This window comes from Thunnus maccoyii, chromosome 24, assembly GCF_910596095.1.
Source record: "Thunnus maccoyii chromosome 24, fThuMac1.1, whole genome shotgun sequence".
Taxonomy (NCBI): domain Eukaryota; kingdom Metazoa; phylum Chordata; class Actinopteri; order Scombriformes; family Scombridae; genus Thunnus; species Thunnus maccoyii.
Window position 1 is genome coordinate 1769600 of NC_056556.1, and position 18441 is coordinate 1788040.

An 18441-nucleotide genomic window follows, 5' to 3' on the forward strand; every position below is an offset into this window, starting at 1 on the left:
CAGAGCCGGAGAAATAAATCAGTATATAAACATCATCTCTAGGAGACTCTAGAAGCTGCAACTCATCTATCAATCTGCTGATTATTATATATAATTTTATAAGTCTATAAAATGTCAGAAAACACTGAACAACATCCGTCACAAGTCTTCAAATGTTTCCATAAACTCAAAGTTATTCAGTTCATAATGATGTAAAAACAGAGAAAAGCTGCAAATCCTCACATTTGATTAAGTGCTCAATTAATCAATTATCAAATTAACTACTCATCAAATAACTGATTAATCTATTTATTGTTTTATCTCCAGATTTGATCCCAGAGGTTCAGAGTTCAAATCTATATTTTAATTTCAAGGATTGAAATTAGATTTATATTTGATTGTGCTGAAAATAACTTCAGTGGATGATCTGCACGTGTATAAAGAGAAAAGCAGATGATGTCAGATGTATAGTAGAGACTCTCTCACACACACACACACACACACACACACACACACACACACACACACACACACACACACACACACACACACACACAAACACACACACACACTCTCTGAGGGGGTTCATACACAGATTATTTACTGAATATATACAGCTTATTATTTACAATGATGTGTTTTCACATTCTTAAATGGCCTGTGGTCCCAATTTGTGTAATTGGCATTCATCCAGGAGACCAAAGGCGAGCTGTCGCGTCATCCCGACCAACCAATCAGCGTCCGGAGCGCGGTGACGAGGGGCGGCGCTCGCGCGGAGAAGGCAGCGCAATTAAACAGAGGGGAGCGCAATTTAAATCCAAAACATCTTTGGACGCGCGCTGAGTGGGCAGGAAACACACACTTCACACACTTGACACACACACTCTGTCTCAGCGGGTGACAGGAGGAGAAGTGTCCGGAGCTGTGATATCGCTGTCCGGTCAAGTTGAAGTGGAGCCGCGCTGGTGCGCACGGAGCCGCGGACCGACTCACCGGAGCTCTGCGCCGTTTCCGGGACATTTTTTGGGGGAAACTAAAAAAGGAGAAAGAAGACGTGTGTTAACATTTTGTCTTCCTGACTTTCTTCCCTCCGCAGCACTGATGGAATGGTTTGGTTTAATCGGATTATCGCTCCTCTAAACTCCGGTTTCCTCAGAGAGGCGGTGACACCGGCGGCTCCACCGGGGGTCAGCCGTCCCTCCGCAGCCGCTCACAGCGCTTCTTCTCCGGTCTCCTCCGAGCTCCAGCGGTCGTTCATATGAGTGCAGCGTTCAGTCCGTCCTTCATGGTGATGCAGCGGCCACTCGGAAGCACCACCGCCTTCAGCATCGACTCTCTGATCGGGGGGCCCCCGCAGCCCAGTCCGGGACACTTCGTCTACACCGGCTACCCGATGTTCATGCCGTACCGGTCGGTGGTGCTCCAGCCGCCGCCGCCGCCTCCCCCGGCCCTGCAGCAGGCTCTCCCCGCCGGCCACCACCCACACCCGCAGATCCCCAGCCTGCAGAGCGGCTTCTGCTCCAGCCTGGCGCAGGGCCTGACGCAGGGCATGGCGCTCACCTCCACGCTCATGGCGTCGCTGCCCGGAGGTTTCTCCCCGTCCCAGCAGCACCAGGAAGCGGCCAGGAAGTTCGGCTCGCAGGCGCTGCACGCGGTCTTCGACAAATCTCAGGATCTGCGGCTGGAGGCGGAGGACGGGAAGAGTTTCCTGCAGGGGAAGGAGTCCGCGGGGCTGCAGGCTTTCCACGACACGGACTCCTCGGTGCCAACATCCACAGGTAGGCGGCTCCCACACCCTCATCACCCCGAAACATGACTCAAAGTCCGGGTTAATCAGACACGTTGGACCACAAAACCAAAAACATCCACGTTTACTCTCAAATATCCAAATATAACAAACTTCAACTTCATATTTAATCTTAAAATAAGACAAAACCTCGGGCCTGTGACGCTGATCTGGTTCCACTTTTCTCTGCTGAAAACTCAACAATAAACATCAGGCCTCCATGTCTTTTACACGGTGACATTTAAGTCAAACTGTAAAAATATATGAAATCCTAAAATATTAAAATGTATGTAAATCTTCACGTTATAATCATGTAAATATCAGATCAATAAAAAGACTCAATTCAGGAGAAAAATATTGAAACAAGCTGATTTTGATTTTTAAAAAAAGATCTTTTCATCTTTTTGGAGACTTGTTGAAATAAATTTATATCTGAATGATGAGTCAAGACTTTCAGGATATTATAACATTTTAAAATGAACAAGTTTTTCATTTTTTTCCACTTTTAAATGCGTTTTAAAAACAGGAAGTTCACACATTTTCTAAAAGTGTCACCTCACAGTCAAACAAATGGATTGAAATCTTTCTTTCTGTCCTTTAAAGCGCAGGTGGGATTTGTGTCTGAGAAAACTCTCAGAGATAAATGATGGTCATAAATTATTCCATAAATCTGGTGCAGAGATGTTAGTGGAGGAGCGCCGGAGGCCTCGTGGCTTCGGTTCATTTTAATATTCCGTAAATCAAAGTTTCAGTTGATGAATCTGATGAAAAATCTGCGCGTTGCTTTAAATGTTTGCAGAATAAAAATCTTTTAATCATCAGAGTTCCGCTAAAACTCTAAACTGACGCATTTGGATGAATTTAAATCTTTAATATTTTGTTTATTTATTGAAGTTTTGAATCTTTTATTTCTATTCAAAGCTTCTTGTCATCTGACAGTTTGTGACCTGAGAGCCATAAATCACCGCGCTGGTGTCACTTTTCAGTAGAAGAAAAGCTTCTTGTTTGGAGTTTTGATGGTTTTATTGCTTCCTAATATAAAACAGACAGTTTGTTTCCTCGTGCATCTATTGATTATGATTGAATCTGACGTTATTTCACACGCGGACAAACACAAACTGAGCGCAGAAAACGGGCCGCGCGCGCAGACGCTCCGTGCGTAATTACGCGTGAAAAATAAAATCCCTGCAGAGCGCGTGTTTTCCACGGTGATCCAAACACTGATCTGATGATGGATATTGACACGGGACGGGACGAAGACCCCCCACCCCCCACCCCCCCTCCCTCCCACCAACTCACCCCCCCCTCACCCGCTTTCATTGGCTCCCACAGATGTCAGAGAAGCAGATCTGGTGTCATTTACAAACAATATTCCTGTCAAAATCCATCTTTATATCCACTGTCAATTTAAAAACTTACATTTATATTCAACATTTATTTATTAGAATTATTAATCACATTTTAAAATATTTTTGGAGTCTTTTCTCTCCATTCTGTTGAGTCTTTTTTCACACAAATCAGATTTAAAAAAGGACAAATTTTCTTTATGATTAGGAAATATGAGATATTTAATAATCCAATTCAGTTTAAAGCTTAAAATGTTTTAAAAAACAAACGTCAAAAATGTTTAAATCAGGCAGAAAAAAAACCAGATAATTTAAAGCTTTATTGTGTGTTTCTTGATTTAATGAGAAAAGCGACTTTTTGTGTTTATACACTTTAATTTCTCGACATTTATAAAGTTGCTGGTTTTATAATAAAGATGCTAACTGTCCCTCCTCTTCCTCCTCTTCCTCCCAGTCAGAGGACACAGTAAAGAAGACTCCAAGGAGGAAGAGTGCGGCCGGAAGGATGAAAGCTTCTCCATGGACAGTGACTTGGACTACAGCTCGGACGACAACCTGACCTCCATGTGTCACAAGGAGGACGGGGACGGCGGCGGAGGAGGTCTGGACGACGGGCCGCATCTTCACGGCTCCGGCGGCGGAGGCTCCGGAGGAGGCGGCGGTGCGGGAGGAGGAGGCGGCGGCGGGAAGAACCGGCGGCGGCGGACGGCGTTCACCAGCGAGCAGCTGCTGGAGCTGGAGAAGGAGTTCCACTGCAAGAAGTACCTGTCGTTAACCGAGCGCTCCCAGATCGCGCATGCGCTGAAGCTGAGCGAGGTGCAGGTGAAGATCTGGTTCCAGAACCGGCGCGCCAAGTGGAAACGGGTCAAAGCCGGAAACGTCAACAACAAGTCCGGGGAGCCGTCCCGGAACCCCAAAATAGTGGTCCCCATCCCGGTGCACGTGAGCCGCTTCGCAATAAGGAGTCAGCACCAGCAGATGGAGCAGACCAGACCGTAGAAGAAGAACTCGGAGCCGCTTAGCAGAGACTCAATCCCGGGTTGATGTTTCCTCTTTTTTCACTCTTCAAACATTCAAGATGAAATAAATGACGGTTGACTTCCTGCAGTGCTCTTAAACACAAACTGATGACGACTTTCATTCTGTGGTTTTTATTCTGATTTTATTTCTACACTTTTGCTTTGACATAAATCAGATTTGAAAGGATAAATAAATTTGGGGCTGAATGATTTCTGTTAATCATCAGACAGAAGATTAAATAAAGTGAATAAAATGTTAAAAATCATCCAGAAAACAAAACACGAGCTTTAAATTTAGAGAATAATTTAAAGACAAATGATTATTTCTCACTGATGATAATATTGATCGTCATGTTTCTCTAATTCAATCAGATCTAAAAAAAATCTGTTTTAATGATGAAAACTGCTGAATTCCATCAGTTTAGTTGACAGATATTTTATTAGGAATAAAGTGAGTTTACGTCACTGATCTAAAGACAAACCTCCTTAAAATAAATTCATTCATGTTTCAGTCTAATTGTGTCATTTTGGAGAAAATGTGTCGGTGAGTTTGAAACGAAGCTAAATTGTTTTGTCAGATCATCTTCATCATTTACAGGAAATAAAAAACACAAAGTTGAAGCGTCGACACGACACTGAGTGACTGGTTAAACTGGTTAAACTGGACGTTTCTCTGCAGGAGGATCCGCAGCGTTTCAATCTCATTTCTGTTGGCGAGACACCAAAAAAAAAAAAACTGCGCGCAAAGACGCGGAGCGGTGACGCGAAGAGGAGGAGGAGGAGGAGGATGATGATGAAGAGACACTGAGCAACTCCTCCCCCCCCCCAACATGTAAATACACACACGGGACCAAACTGAGGACATCAAGTGTAGATTTGACCACAAACAGACGGCGCGTTATTTTAACATTGTTCCTGCTGTCTGAACTTTAACCTTTATCTCTCTGAACTGTTACTGCTTCACTTTTATTTCACTTTCATTTGATTTGATTTTTTTTTTTTGGACAAAATGACGCTGCTAATTTATTTATATAAAATTGTGCAAAAGTAACTAACATTTCCTGACGTATGGAGTTAAAAAAAAGAAAGAAAAGATATACAAGTGTGAATTAAAAGCTGAAACGTGACCAGATGTTCACAGCTGCTCTGTCTCCATTCATCTTCATCATCTTCATCATCTTCTGGATTTTATGACACGTCACTTTATTTTTTATTCACTTTCTTTTCCAGTAAACAGTTTTCATCAAATTATCATAAATCATAAACACAGAGGAACTAAAATATTGAAATTTTTTAAATCACATTTTCATTTTGGACTTGTTTCCCCTCAATAAAACACAAACATTTAAATTATTATTATTGATAATAATAATGATAATAATAACAATAATAATAATTCTCCAGATGCTGCTTTAGAAATATAAGGCCTGATGCTTCAAAGGCCACAAATCTTCAAATCTGATTTGACAAATGAAGGAAAAAAAAAAGGAATTTCATCATTTTAATGCAAATAAAAAACCTTAAAATATAAAATAGTTTATTATAGAAATAATTCATCAGATTTTACATTTTTAAATTTATGTTTAAACGGATGACGACGTTCAGAGCTGATTTTGGTTTATTTTCTTGTTTGTCTGCGTCATTATAAACACAGCCTGAAGGTCAAAGGTCACTCTAATATTCAGGCTGCTTGCTGTGGTGACGCTAAAATGCGCGCTCCCGTAGCAGCCTAATAAATATTAATAATCATGTCTGTGGCAGGTCGGGGGCGCGCGCTGGCCTCTGTTTAAAAGCTGTTTATCAATAAAGTTTACAACCGAAATAAAACTAATTTAAAAAACAGTCGATTTTAACAGTTTTGTTGCAGTTTGGTTACATTTGGTTGAAAAGTTGAGACTTTTAGTGACAAACCTGCTGCAATAAAATCATTTAAATCCTCTCAATATGTTTTTAATCAGATAAACTGACCGTTTTCAGTCAATCTGGGAAAAAAGACACTAAATGTAGCATCTTATAGCAAACACAGCGGCCATAAAATGCTAAAACTTCTAGTTAAATGTAAAAATGAGACATTAATACCTCGATGTTCCCGCTCAGGTCGCATCCAGATGTGGACAGGTAACATGTTGCTCCTCCAGCTCATCAAGCTAACAGCTACAAATAGAAACACTTTTAGTTATTAATGATCAATGATCAATATCCATCGAGAGAAAGATTCAAAACAACAGCAGAAATCTACCTGCGCGGCTCGTGACGTCAGCCAATCGCAGCACCTGTCAGCCTGCAGGTGAAGTTTTACCTGCAGACACAGAAACAGTTAGTTAAATATCATCTGAGCTCAGAAAACTTCAATGATTCAGCACAAATGTTTAAATAAACGTTAAATACCTGAATGACGTCTGCAGCTCCGCGTGCACTCAGCGATATAAACTCTCGGTTCTTTCAACCGTCAGTTTGATCGTAATTCGACGCGTTAAGTTCTTTTAAATTCATCCAACACTTAAAAACTGTCGTAGAAGTAAATTAATGTCCTTAAAGTTACACAAAAGACGCAAATTTCACTTAAAAACAAAAACTTTTCATCCGCAGCGATAAACAAACATTTGCTAGCTTCGAGGGCCGTTGACGCACCTGTGCGTAATGACGCAGTCACGCACGCAGACACGCCCTGTCGTCATCTCAACACGCTCACCAGCGCTGTAAAAGCGATTTAAACCCTATTTTTTTGACTAAAGTGACCGATTTTAAAGATTTTGAAACGTTTAATCATCTGTTTGATTGCCAGAAAGTTAACCAGCAACAAGTTCGACAGTTGATTAATAGTTCAAGTCGATTTTAGAAGCAAAAATGTCAAATGTTCCCTGATTTCAGCATCTCTAATGCTGCTTAACATCATTAACTGAATATCTGAGTTTTGAAATGTTGATCAGAGAAAACAAAACATTTAGGCAGAACTTGTAATTACATTTTTCACTATTTTCTGACATTTTAAAGACCAAATAATTATTTAAAAATATATAAAAGACGTGTCAATAATGAAATAAATCAATGATGAACATTCAGGAGGAAAAGACAATGATGATTTCAAGTAAATACATACTGAAAATCATTTTTTCCCCCTTTCAGTATGCTCACTCTTGAACTGAAGAGATGTGACCAAAAATTAAAGGGTTCTTACACCAATTTTACACATTAATGTCAGTTCTCTTGTCATGGTTGATCCTCCTCAGATGATGTCATCACGGCTGTCCAGGCGTGAGCTTGGAGACACATGTATAACAGAAAGTCACAAACTAGGGGTGCAGAGGTTGAAAGGTGTGGCTGGTGCATTATGGGTAATGTAGGATCCAGTGTTTTTGGAGTTTGACTCATATCTCGACCTCTGCTGCTGTTTTTATCTTTTTTAAAACTTGGGAGGAAACACTGACTCTTGTACCTGTTTAAACGCTGTTTTCTAAACAGACTCTGGCAGAGGAGGGTTTTCTGTCACCGTCGTCCTCCATCTTTTACTCACTGCGAGACTGAATCATGAAGACGATCTGATATGATGGTTCATACATGACATCATGAGGTTAAAACTGATTTAAAAACAGATCCGAGTCACAATCGAGAGGAAAAACAATAAAATTTGGGGCTTTAACCTGCGGTGTGAACACAGACGGGGTGTGTGTGACTCTAATGAATTTTTTTGCAAATTGTAATCAAGCCGGGCCGTCGTGTTGGGCTGATAAATGAGACCCAGGGGGATCAGCCTCGGCCTCGGCTCTTCACTGCAGCATGTAACCCCCCCCCCTGCTCCCCTCTCTCCTTAAATTAACAGCAACCTGCTCCGGCTTCAGTTCAACTCCTGATTAATCCTGACGGAGCAACGACGACTCTGCCGCAGCGAAGGAAACCAAAAAAACTACCTGATGTGTCTTCTTCTGCAGGCCTGATCCGTGTACCAAGCGTCCTGGTGGCTGAGTGGTTTAAGATGCCGACCGTGTAATCACAACATCGCTGGTTCGACTCCCTGTCACCTCTCTACAACCAATAATATCAATCAATAAAAGCAAAACTACTAAAAAAAAAACTTCTGATGACAGATTCTCTCATTCAAAAAATGTATACCCCACAAACTGTCAGTTACGTTTGTTGCAACAAAACTATGAATGTGCAGTTTTGAAAGCTCCAGAAATAGCGAGTAAGTGACCCTTGAGTTGGGATTGTTTTGTCAAATTAATATTTCAAAGGTTGAGATTCAACTTTTTAAAATACTTTTAAGTCAAAAGACTTCGGGGAGCTTGCATGTCAACAGATGCATCTCCATAACAAACTGAACAAAACCCATCTGCTGATGAGGACCATGTGATACAGCTGAAAGCTCAAGAAAAAGCTAGAAAACAGATGTTAAAATCTCTACTTTCATGACATTAACAGCTTTTTAGTTAAGTTTTAGCTCAGTTTTTTTGGCAGTTTAAGTGTGTTTTAGCTGAGATTAGAGGCGTTTTGACTGTTTCATTGGCTTCAATAACAAAACAAAACATAAACATTTACACTGAGTTTTGTTCTGAATATCAGATGTCAGTTTCTTCTGAGTTTTGCAGGAGCTTCCTGTTGGTTGAACGGAGCCTGAAGCAGCTCCATCTGCTGCCTCTGGACGCTATTGTCCTCCACACACACACACACTCACTTCCTGTTAAACACAGGGATGAGAGGGGATTAGCAGGGTATTATCTAATTACCAGACAACAGCAAACACAATTCAGACACATTTCACTCAACTGCAGTCAGTGATCCTAGAAAACAAATGGAGCTCAACGAACCTGTAAAAAGAAAAACAGCACAAATTCAATTGATTTTAATCTCATCTTTTCATGGGTGAATAATAACACAGAATCACTTACCTCAGTGGACAAATGTGGGGATTTTTGCACTAAAACATGTTGCAAAGAAGAATTTATAGTAAAAAACATAAAATTTATTCTACATTAAAAACAAGTTTGACTGTAAATGATACTGATTACCACAAGAAAATAAGAATAAAAAGACAGGAAACTGAACCAGCTGACTGGACATAAGACTAAATATATTTTAAAAGTTGGATAATATTTGAGCAGATTTAGTTGGAGAAAAAAATCTAAACTTTAAAAAATTGTGACTGTATTTTTTCCAGATCTGAAGGGAAAACAAAGATTAAATTTTAAAAAATAACAGTCAACACATGAGTTTATATTAAGAAGCATTATTCTTGTCTTTATTGAAAAGAGACACATTACAGTAGAAGACTCTGTATTAGGTAGAATTTTTCAACAACGGTACTGTACAGCCAACAAAACTCAATAACAATAATAATAATAATAATAATTAGAATAACAATAAGAACATTAATGTGTCTGGATGATAAATCATAATATTAAAACATGGATGGACTGGAGAGGTCGGAGAAAAATATACAAAAACGTAGGCTGGAGGGGGGCGGAGTCTTCCTCGCTAGGTGCGTTTATAAATAACGTGGGTGGGGCTTAGGGGTTAAAGGCTACATGAGGTAACAACCATACAAACCAAACGTTGACCATACGGAGTCGTGTTTTTTCTTCGTTTCGTTGTTAAAGTCTATGTACAAGTGAGGCGGCGCCGGCGGTGGCGAATGTCGACTGACGGGATTAAACGTCAGTGCGGTTTCCTGTTGGCTGAGTTTAGCTAATTGTTCGCTAGTTGTAGCCGGAGCTTCACAGGATGCTTCTATTCTCAAAAAATGTGGAAAAGACAAAGCAGTTTAACAGAATTTAGCTGGAAAAGTAGAAACTGTTAGCTTGGAAGCTGAAACGATGCTGCCATGCTAGTCTGTTCACTGCTAGCTGCAGTTTGCTTCAGCAACAGATGACTCAGCAGTTCTTGGTTAGCTGAGTTTAGCTGATTGATCGCTAGTTGTAGCTGGAGATATGTTTCTATTCTCAAAAAATGTTCCCACTTTTCATGTAGGGTTTTGTTTTGAGGAAAAAGACAAAGAAGTTTATCAGAATATAGCTGGGAAAGTATAAACTGTTAGCTTGGAAGCTGAAACAATGCTGCCATGCTAGTGTGTTCATCGCTAGCTGCAGTTAGCTTTAACGGCATAACTCAGCAGTTCAGCTAATTGATCGCTAGCTGTAGCTTAACATAATGTTTCTATTATCAAAAATGTTCCCTACTTTTCATGTTGGGTTTTGTTTTGAGGAAAAGATGGAACAGTTTAACAGAATTTAACTGTTAGCTGACAGCTAGCCGCAGTAAGGGTTAGCATGACAAATTATTTCTGTTCCTACACAATGCTCTGGTTCCGGTTTCCGGAGCGGTTTAACAGAATTTTACTGGGAAAGCGTTTATTTTAGTATCTATAGATGTTACTGAACTTTCTCTGGTCCTGAACTCTGATAAATGGAGTTTGGATTTTCAAGTTGCCCGAAATTTGGATGCTGTTAAAATAAGAGCAGAAATCTGTTCAGAGGAAACCGCTAGAAGTCGCCACCACCTAGAGAAATAAGCAAATGTTAGTTTCATGCCAAAATAATTAGAGAAATAAAGAAAACTGTAGTGGAAAGAGTCAGTTTTAAGACAGACAAACTGAAGCAGATTTAGTGCATTTCTGTCATAAATAAAGGACGTCTTTGTCCTGTCCTGTCGTCTTAGCTCAGGACAGACGCAGGACGAGTCGGGTGTACAAACACTAAATAAAAACACTTTAAAAACACAAGTTGCGGTCAAACCTCTTGGTTTAGTTTTTTTTTTTTTTACGGGAGTTCAAACGTCATCTCTGAGACGACTGGTCGGGGAATCGGGGACGTGGCACATAATAAGGTTGGACGCAATCAGAGGAAGATTAAGGGCCGGTGTTTAAATAAAAAGGCAAAAAAACGGAAAGTTTTAGTGTTACAAAAATGGATTTCTTTCTTTTTAGCTCTTTCTAACATTTCTACAAACAGGCAGAGTGTGTGTGGTGTAATGGGAATATTGCAGCGATGGCGGTGTATGACGTTATGACGCGACGGTGATTGATGTGTGAATATTGCTTGGATACACAGTCGGGTCGAGAGCTGCTCCTCAACCTCTGCAGCAACGTTTATGATCAAAATTCGGGGAGGAAGCAGCTGATACGCAGCATAGTGTCGAAGGTAAAAATCATCACACACACACACATCGAGGTTAAGGAGCTTCTCCTCAGACGATCCTGATCAGTCCACACATTTCACATCCAGATAAGAAGTCGGCGTTCAGTCAAATCTACGTCGCCAGAGTGGGGAAGGTGGGTTTTTACATTTTTGCATACATGCGACAAAATTCACCTGCAGCTACAAACTTGTTCCAAGTGGAATCAAAATCTTCAGACCAGTGGTTCCCAACTGCATTTGGACTCAGTCTCAACTCAGACTTCACCAAATTTGGACTCTCATGTGGTCGCACATCGGATTTCCCATCCTGTAAACCATCTCATGTCCCGTCAGACTAAAACTACGGTTCAGTGAACATACATATACACATTTCTGGGAGTTATGGGTAACAGTACGTTGCAACGGTTGCAGCCGACACACGCGACGCAAAAGTCTTAACGTGTTGTGTGGCTCTGCACGTCTAACGAGCTGATTGATTGGTCCAACTTCACGTTGGGAGGCGGGTTTGAAACGGAAAAGAAAAATTATTTTTGTAGAAATGAACAGATTCATGTTGTTCCCTTACAGACAAACATTTCCAGGTCGGGAACCACTGGTTTAGACGTCTGGTTAAACCGCCAAATTTCTACTTCCTGTCTTGGATGAATCAGCGCAACATGGAGCAAAAAACACGCAACATTCAGTCCATGCTTCCGGTTTTTTCTACACGACCACACATCAGAAAAAACACTTCCGCTCTGCAACCCGACAGACAGACTGGTGTAAGTACTTCCTGTATTCTCTAATTATACATGTCGACAGAAAGAGAGAAAGAGATTATTTACATGGAGGAGGTTTTTTTCCAGACCAGAGAAGAAGAAGAAGAAGAAGAAGAAGAAGAAGAAGAAGAAGAAGAAGAAGAAGAAGAAGAAGAAGAAGAAGAAGAAGAAGAAGAAGAAGCCCTTCTTAGTGATTCGCTGAGCAGATCGGAGAGACCGTCACATGTCATTACAGACAGATCTTCATCCACAGAAACACAAACCGGTCTCGTGTGATTGGTCTGAGCTGACAGCAGATTAACATGGACTAAACTCACAGATGTAAAAATTCCCTTTTTCGCTCCGTGTGGCTTCTTAGCTGCTTAATAATTCCTCGTCTTTTTCCATTTTTTACATACAACAATAAAAACTGCCTTCAGGGACAGAGTTTCAATTCAAATGTTGTTGGACCAGGATGTGAATCTCCAGGCTCCAGGTTCAGGTCTCTCTCCATTCAGTCAATCCAGGAGGTCGCAGGCTGCAATTAACGATTATATTCATTACCAATTAATCTGTTGGTCTATAAACCAGTGCACAGATTCTTTATTTTGTCCAAAACCCAAAATTATTCAGTTTACTGTGAAGAAAAGAATCACATCCTGAATCTGAGAAGCTGGAAGCAGCAAATGTTTAAAAAAATTAATAAAACAATTATTTGATTATCAGATAATTGCTGATTCATTTTCTGTTGATCGACTAATCGATTGATCTACTAATCTCTCTCTTTTATCTGGTCTTATAGGGATCATTCAGGATGAATTTATAAAAAGTAAACCTGATCAGTTAGAGATTTATGTCCAATATGAGCTGAAATAAAATGGTTTTAGCTAAATATGAATAATTATTTTCTTATTATTTGATGGTAAACTGAATATCTTTGGTTCTGGTTCACAATTAACTGACATTTTCTAGACCAAACAGTGTATGAATCGTTAGTTGCAGCCATAAAAATGTGTATTTGTTGTGGTTCTATTTATCTTTATGGAGATAAATGTGACCAGATGTGAGGTCATATCGTCCAGATTTATCTAGAATCTCCAACATGAGTTCGATTTGATTTCTGAGTCGACTGAAGTGAAAAAGGAATCGAATGTTAAATCCTGGTTGAAGGAGTCGTTGGGAAAAGACAACAGGGTGTTTCTAACGGACAGTCTCCGGTCCCTGAGCCTGGCAAGAGCTTCTGTACACTGAATGACTTTATACACCCCGATATAACAAAAACAAACAAAAAAAAAAATCCCCTTCCCCATGTTGACATTTTTAACCATTGGTCCAGCAATGCACATCAAGATACAATATACACAATCCAGGAAAAAATGCCTTAAATTAAAAAAACAAAAGCAAAAAGTGTCTAGGACATGCGATCTATCACACTTTTTTTACCTCTAAGATCTTTTTTTTTCCTCTTAAAAGTTTTACATCGAGATATTTTTCACATAAAAAAAACAAACAAAACAACAAAAGACGTGTAAAAGGCAGGAGAGTTCACAGAATTCATAAGAAAACAAAAAAATACAGGTGAGAAGAAACACTGATGCTGCAGAGCAGGATCGTAAAGACAGAAGGTGATGATGATGATGATGATGACGATGATGATGATGATAAGCAGGATTGCAGACTCCCCCTCTCGTTTCCTTCGTGGATATTTTCCGTCTCACAGTTTTCTTCTTCGTGTGTTGAGAGAGAAGAAGAAGAAGAAGACAGGTTCTGATTGGCTGTTGGGTAAAAAGCAGAGCGATTGGTCGACTGGCCTCGTAGTGTTACAATAACGTGATGAGGTATGATGTCCGTAGAGCTTCAGACTGCGTCCTCATTGGTCGTCATAAGTCACATGATTATTTCCCAAAACGCTCCGAAGAGCACCAAGCTCAGGTGATTGTGGACCACATTTCCCAGCATGCTTTGGGTTTTTTTTTTCCTGTTGCGTGTGTTCTCCCAATCAGACACATGGACGCAGCGCCGCCACTGACCCGCCATCAGTTTCAGGCTTAACGAGCCGTTTTTTGGCGGCAGTGGTGGTTGTCAGGTGAGGTGGGCGGGGCTTAGAGTCACAACAGGTAGTGGTTCCCAAAATAAACGTCAGGATTCTCCCAAAATCAGAGTTTGTTCATTTGTCAAAAAAAGAGTCACGTGGCGAGGGCGGGGTCATATGAGCGCGGCGCTGCCGGCGCTGCTGCAGCTGTTGTTGCGGTTGGTGTTGCGGCGCGACAGGTTGGGCGTGGCCATGAGCGGGAAGCGCTCGTCGGGGCAGCCGTACTGCGCCAGCGTGTCCATGCACTCCTGACTGTTGGCCTGTCGGGCGTACGCCATGGCGCTGTTACCATGGGCGTCCCTCGCCATCAGATCCACGCCGTACTGCAGACAGAGAGGAACAACAGTCATAAATAAGATTCTTTATCAGTTACAATATTTATCAAAATACTAAATATTTACTTGAAAACATTAGCTGATTGATCGCTAGTTGTAGCTGGAGATATGTTTCTATTCTCAAAAAATGTTCCTACTTTTCATGTAGGGTTTTGTTTTGAGGAAAAAGACAAAGAAGTTTATCAGAATATAGCTGGGAAAGTATAAACTGTTAGCTTGGAAGCTGAAACGATGCTGCCATGCTAGTGTGTTCACTGCTAGCTGCAGTTAGCTTCAGCAACAGATGACTCAGCAGTTCTCGGTTAGCTGAGTTTAGCTAATTGATCGCTAGTTGTAGCTGGAGATATGTTTGTATTCTCAAAAAATGTTCCTACTTTTCATGTAGGGTTTTGTTTTGAGGTAAAAGACAAAGAAGTTTATCAGAATATAGCTGGGAAAGTAGAAACTGTTAGCTTGGAAGCTGAAACGATGCTGCCATGCTAGTGTGTTCATCGCTAGCTACAGTTAGCTTTAACGGCATAACTCAGCAGTTCAGCTAATTGATCGCTAGCTGTAGCTTCACATAATGTTTCTATTATCAAAAATGTTCCCTACTTTTCATGTTGGGTTTTGTTTTGAGGAAAAGATGGAACAGTTTAACAGAATTTAACTGTTAGCTGACAGCTAGCCACAGTAAGGGTTAGCATGACAAATTATTTCTGTTCCTACACAATGTTCTGGTTCCGGTTTCCGGAGCGGTTTAACAGAATTTTACTGGGAAAGCGTTTATTTTAGTATCTATAGATATTCTTTATCAGTTACAATATTTATCAAAATACTAAATATTTACTTGAAAACATTCTGTTGTATAATTACAGGAACCATATTTTAATAAATCTTTGTCTCCTACATGATTAAATGCTGTTTTTAAACATTTATAACGTCATAAAAGTCCTAAAAACGGTCCAATCAGAAGTGTGCAGATGCTTTTCTGATCATTATACATTAAATTTCAGCTCCTGCAGCTTTTCTGATTGTTGGTTATATTTATGTAAAAATAATCTGCCTTAAAAGAACAGCAGTTGTGATTTATGAGTAACTTTAGGACATAAACTAAACTAAACCAACTACATCATGAGCACGTTTCATTTCGTACCCAGATGAGGAGCTGCGTGATGACCACGTTGCCCTTGCGGCCGCCGAGGTGCAGCGCGTTGCGTCCGTCTCCCTCGCCGCAGGTCTCGTTGACCTGCTGTCGGGAGCCGTGGGCGAGAAGCAGGACGACGGCGCGCAGGTCCTCCTCTGCCGTCGCCCGCAGCAGCTGCTGACCCAGCGACAGGTCGGTGCCGGGCAGCGACGCCAGGAACAGACGCTGCTCGTACTTCGCCCGGATCCAGCGCTCCCTCTCCTCCCTGACGGACAAAAACACACACAGACGTGAGAGGCAGGAAGCTGCAGGTCTATTAATATCACTACGACACACTGCAGAGTACAACCTAATATAATAACACAACTTTAAATCCAAGAATATTCTAAAACATGTTCAACTTTCAGTCATTTCTGAACTTCATTTTAAATTAGAGCTGCAACGATTAGTTGATTAAGTGATTAGTTGATAATCGATTAATCGTTTTGAGTCATTTTATAAAGAAAAAAAGTCCAAACTCTCTGATTCCAGCTGGTTTCTTTGGTCTCTATGACAGTAAACTGAATATATTTGAGGACAAAACAAGACATGTGAGGACGTTGTCTTGAGTTTTGGGAAACACTGATCGACACTTTTCACCATTTTCTGACATCTTACAGACCAAACGACTAATCGATACAGTCTAAACTCAATGAAAAACCAAAGTAAAGGACGTTTCTAACAGATTATATCTTGGAAATGTCTGAAAGCAGAATAGAAAAGAGAAAACAGGAACAAATCACAGAACATCAAGTTCAACTGAGACTCTGAACCTGAAGACTTTTAAAGCATTTTAATAATATTTGAAGTGATTTTTTAACTACATTTTATGTATTTTAGCTCTTTGTGAGTCATAGTTGTGGATCATTAGAGTCTCTATGACTTTAAAGGACAATCATGGACATAAAAGTGACATTTTCTATCATTTCCCGTCTTCTACATGACGTTGAGTGTTTTACTTCCCCTATAATGACCCCGTCTGTTGCTCTTTAGTCTGTTTGATCTGTTTCTGTCAAAATTAATAAATAATAAAAATAAAGTTAATTTGTCATAAAGAGGTCTTTTCATAGTATTTGTTGACAATAACACCAGACTGATCATTTGCTTGAATGAATCAATGAAGGAAACACTGACGAATCACCAAATATCTCATTATTTGTGACTGATTTTATGACTAATTATGTTTATTAGAACTCCCACCTGCTGAATATAAAGTTGGTTTTTACTTTTCATCATTTTATTGCTACCTGGAGTCAAATTTAACAACCAAACAAACAAAAAGTCGACCGAGTGAAACAAATAAAGACATAAAAGTAGAAAAATAAACTGAAGAAGCTTCTAACAGCAGAAATGAACCAGAAACACTTTAAAAAACACCTGCGAGAGTAAAATAAGACACAGCGAGGGACGGAGGGACAGACAGGGGGGACGCGGACGCCATTGTTCACCAATCGAGTGTCATTAACTGCTGATCTGTTTAATCCACAGCTCTGATCGCTCTAATCTCTGCACAAATCCCTCCGTGTAAACAGCAGCTCATTCACACCGCTGGGATTAGTCCGGGCTCAGGAGAGATGGGGGGGGGAGATATTGAGCTGTCCCCCCTCCCTCCACCTCCCTCCACCTCCCTCCCTCCCTCCTCCACCTCCTTAACAAAATAACAACACGTCCTCCAGGGGGTGAGGATGAGGAGGAGGAGGAGGAGGGGGCAGGAAATGGAGAAGGGGGCGTCTCACAGGTTGATGCTTCCACCATGAAATAACTCCAGTGTGTTTCTGAAAAGTAACAGACGACGTCCTTCATTTTATCACCATGGCAACAACGTGTAATATAAATTTTTGTCTCGTCTGCAGGTTAAAAAAATCTATTTTATAAAGTTGTTGCTAGTTTACAGCCCTGATACACTCAGACTGTCTGTCTCTAGAAACCCAAACAAACATCTGAAGAGCTTTTTAAATCTGTATTTGTGTCGTTTATGAGTAATAAACTGTTTCCTTCACCTTCAGCTCTTTACTGAATGAAAGACGAGGAGTCTGAAACCCTGCCGGCTCTCTGCTGGAACATCAAACCTGCTCTGTTAACTAAGTTTTTATTATAACTTCATTCAGACAACTTGGTTGATAAACCTCCAAGACTTTCCAGGATTTCCATGACCTGCTGGTCTGGATGTGTGTCTGCCTACATAATGTTGAGCCTGAGCAGAAAGTTTCATGGACTTTTTAGTCTGTTAGTTTATTGTTGTTTGAAGTATTTAATTGAATTTTAAATGTTCTCGATGAATAAATGTGATTTGACTAAAGTGAATCTGTCCGTCAGTGTTTCTATTAATTATAAACTGTTGAGTATTAAAGTGTTTTGAGCTTTTCTGCTTTATTTTGGCAGCAATATTTAGATGTTTAACTGCTTTCTACACATCATCCTGCACTGACATGATGTTTATTTAACACAGCCAGAAACAGACTGGATCACTTAAATAACATAAAAACGTGTCTGAATCCTGGTGAACATCAGTGCGACTCCTCTGAGCTGCAGCGTTACCGTATCTGGAGGAACGTTGGGAAACTGAGACGCACGATGAGACGAAACTGTGGGAACGGAGGATGAGACGGAGGGAAAAACCAAACAGAATGAAAAAGATAAAAAAGTTTTCGGGTCGGTGTGGGAACCTGGCCGAATCTCATTAACTCTCTTCCTGGAGACCAGTATGTGTGTGTGTGTGTGTGTGTGTGTGTGTGTGTGTGTGTATGTTTTTGGGGGGTGTGGCGGCGGCTAGCATCACGGAATGTCCCGGGGGCTTTTCCTTCCTGCCGCGGCCCAGAGACAGAGTAGGGAGGCTGGGCACGAGACTACGG

General features: G+C 40.7%; 2 protein-coding genes across 4 annotated transcripts in view; one reads left to right on the plus strand and one right to left on the minus strand.

The window, feature by feature from the left end:
* The first annotated feature begins 543 nt into the window (after positions 1-543).
* gbx2 (gastrulation brain homeobox 2) lies at positions 544-5273 on the plus strand. The gene is made up of 2 exons (XM_042404929.1): positions 544-1757; positions 3566-5273. The coding sequence occupies exons 1-2, from the start codon at positions 1238-1240 to the stop codon at positions 4108-4110; spliced, it is 1065 nt and encodes a 354-aa protein (XP_042260863.1). The 5' UTR covers positions 544-1237; the 3' UTR covers positions 4111-5273.
* A 4065-nt stretch (positions 5274-9338) lies between these two features.
* The window catches only part of agap1 (ArfGAP with GTPase domain, ankyrin repeat and PH domain 1), a 183051-nt gene continuing 173948 nt past the window's right edge, over positions 9339-18441 (minus strand). For all 3 annotated transcript variants that reach the window (XM_042404430.1, XM_042404431.1, XM_042404429.1), the window contains 2 exons: positions 15560-15815; positions 9339-14412 (listed from right to left, as the gene is read on the minus strand). In XM_042404430.1, the coding sequence (XP_042260364.1) occupies positions 14203-14412; positions 15560-15815 (466 nt within the window). In that variant the 3' untranslated portion in view covers positions 9339-14202. The remainder of the gene's footprint in view (positions 14413-15559; positions 15816-18441) is intronic.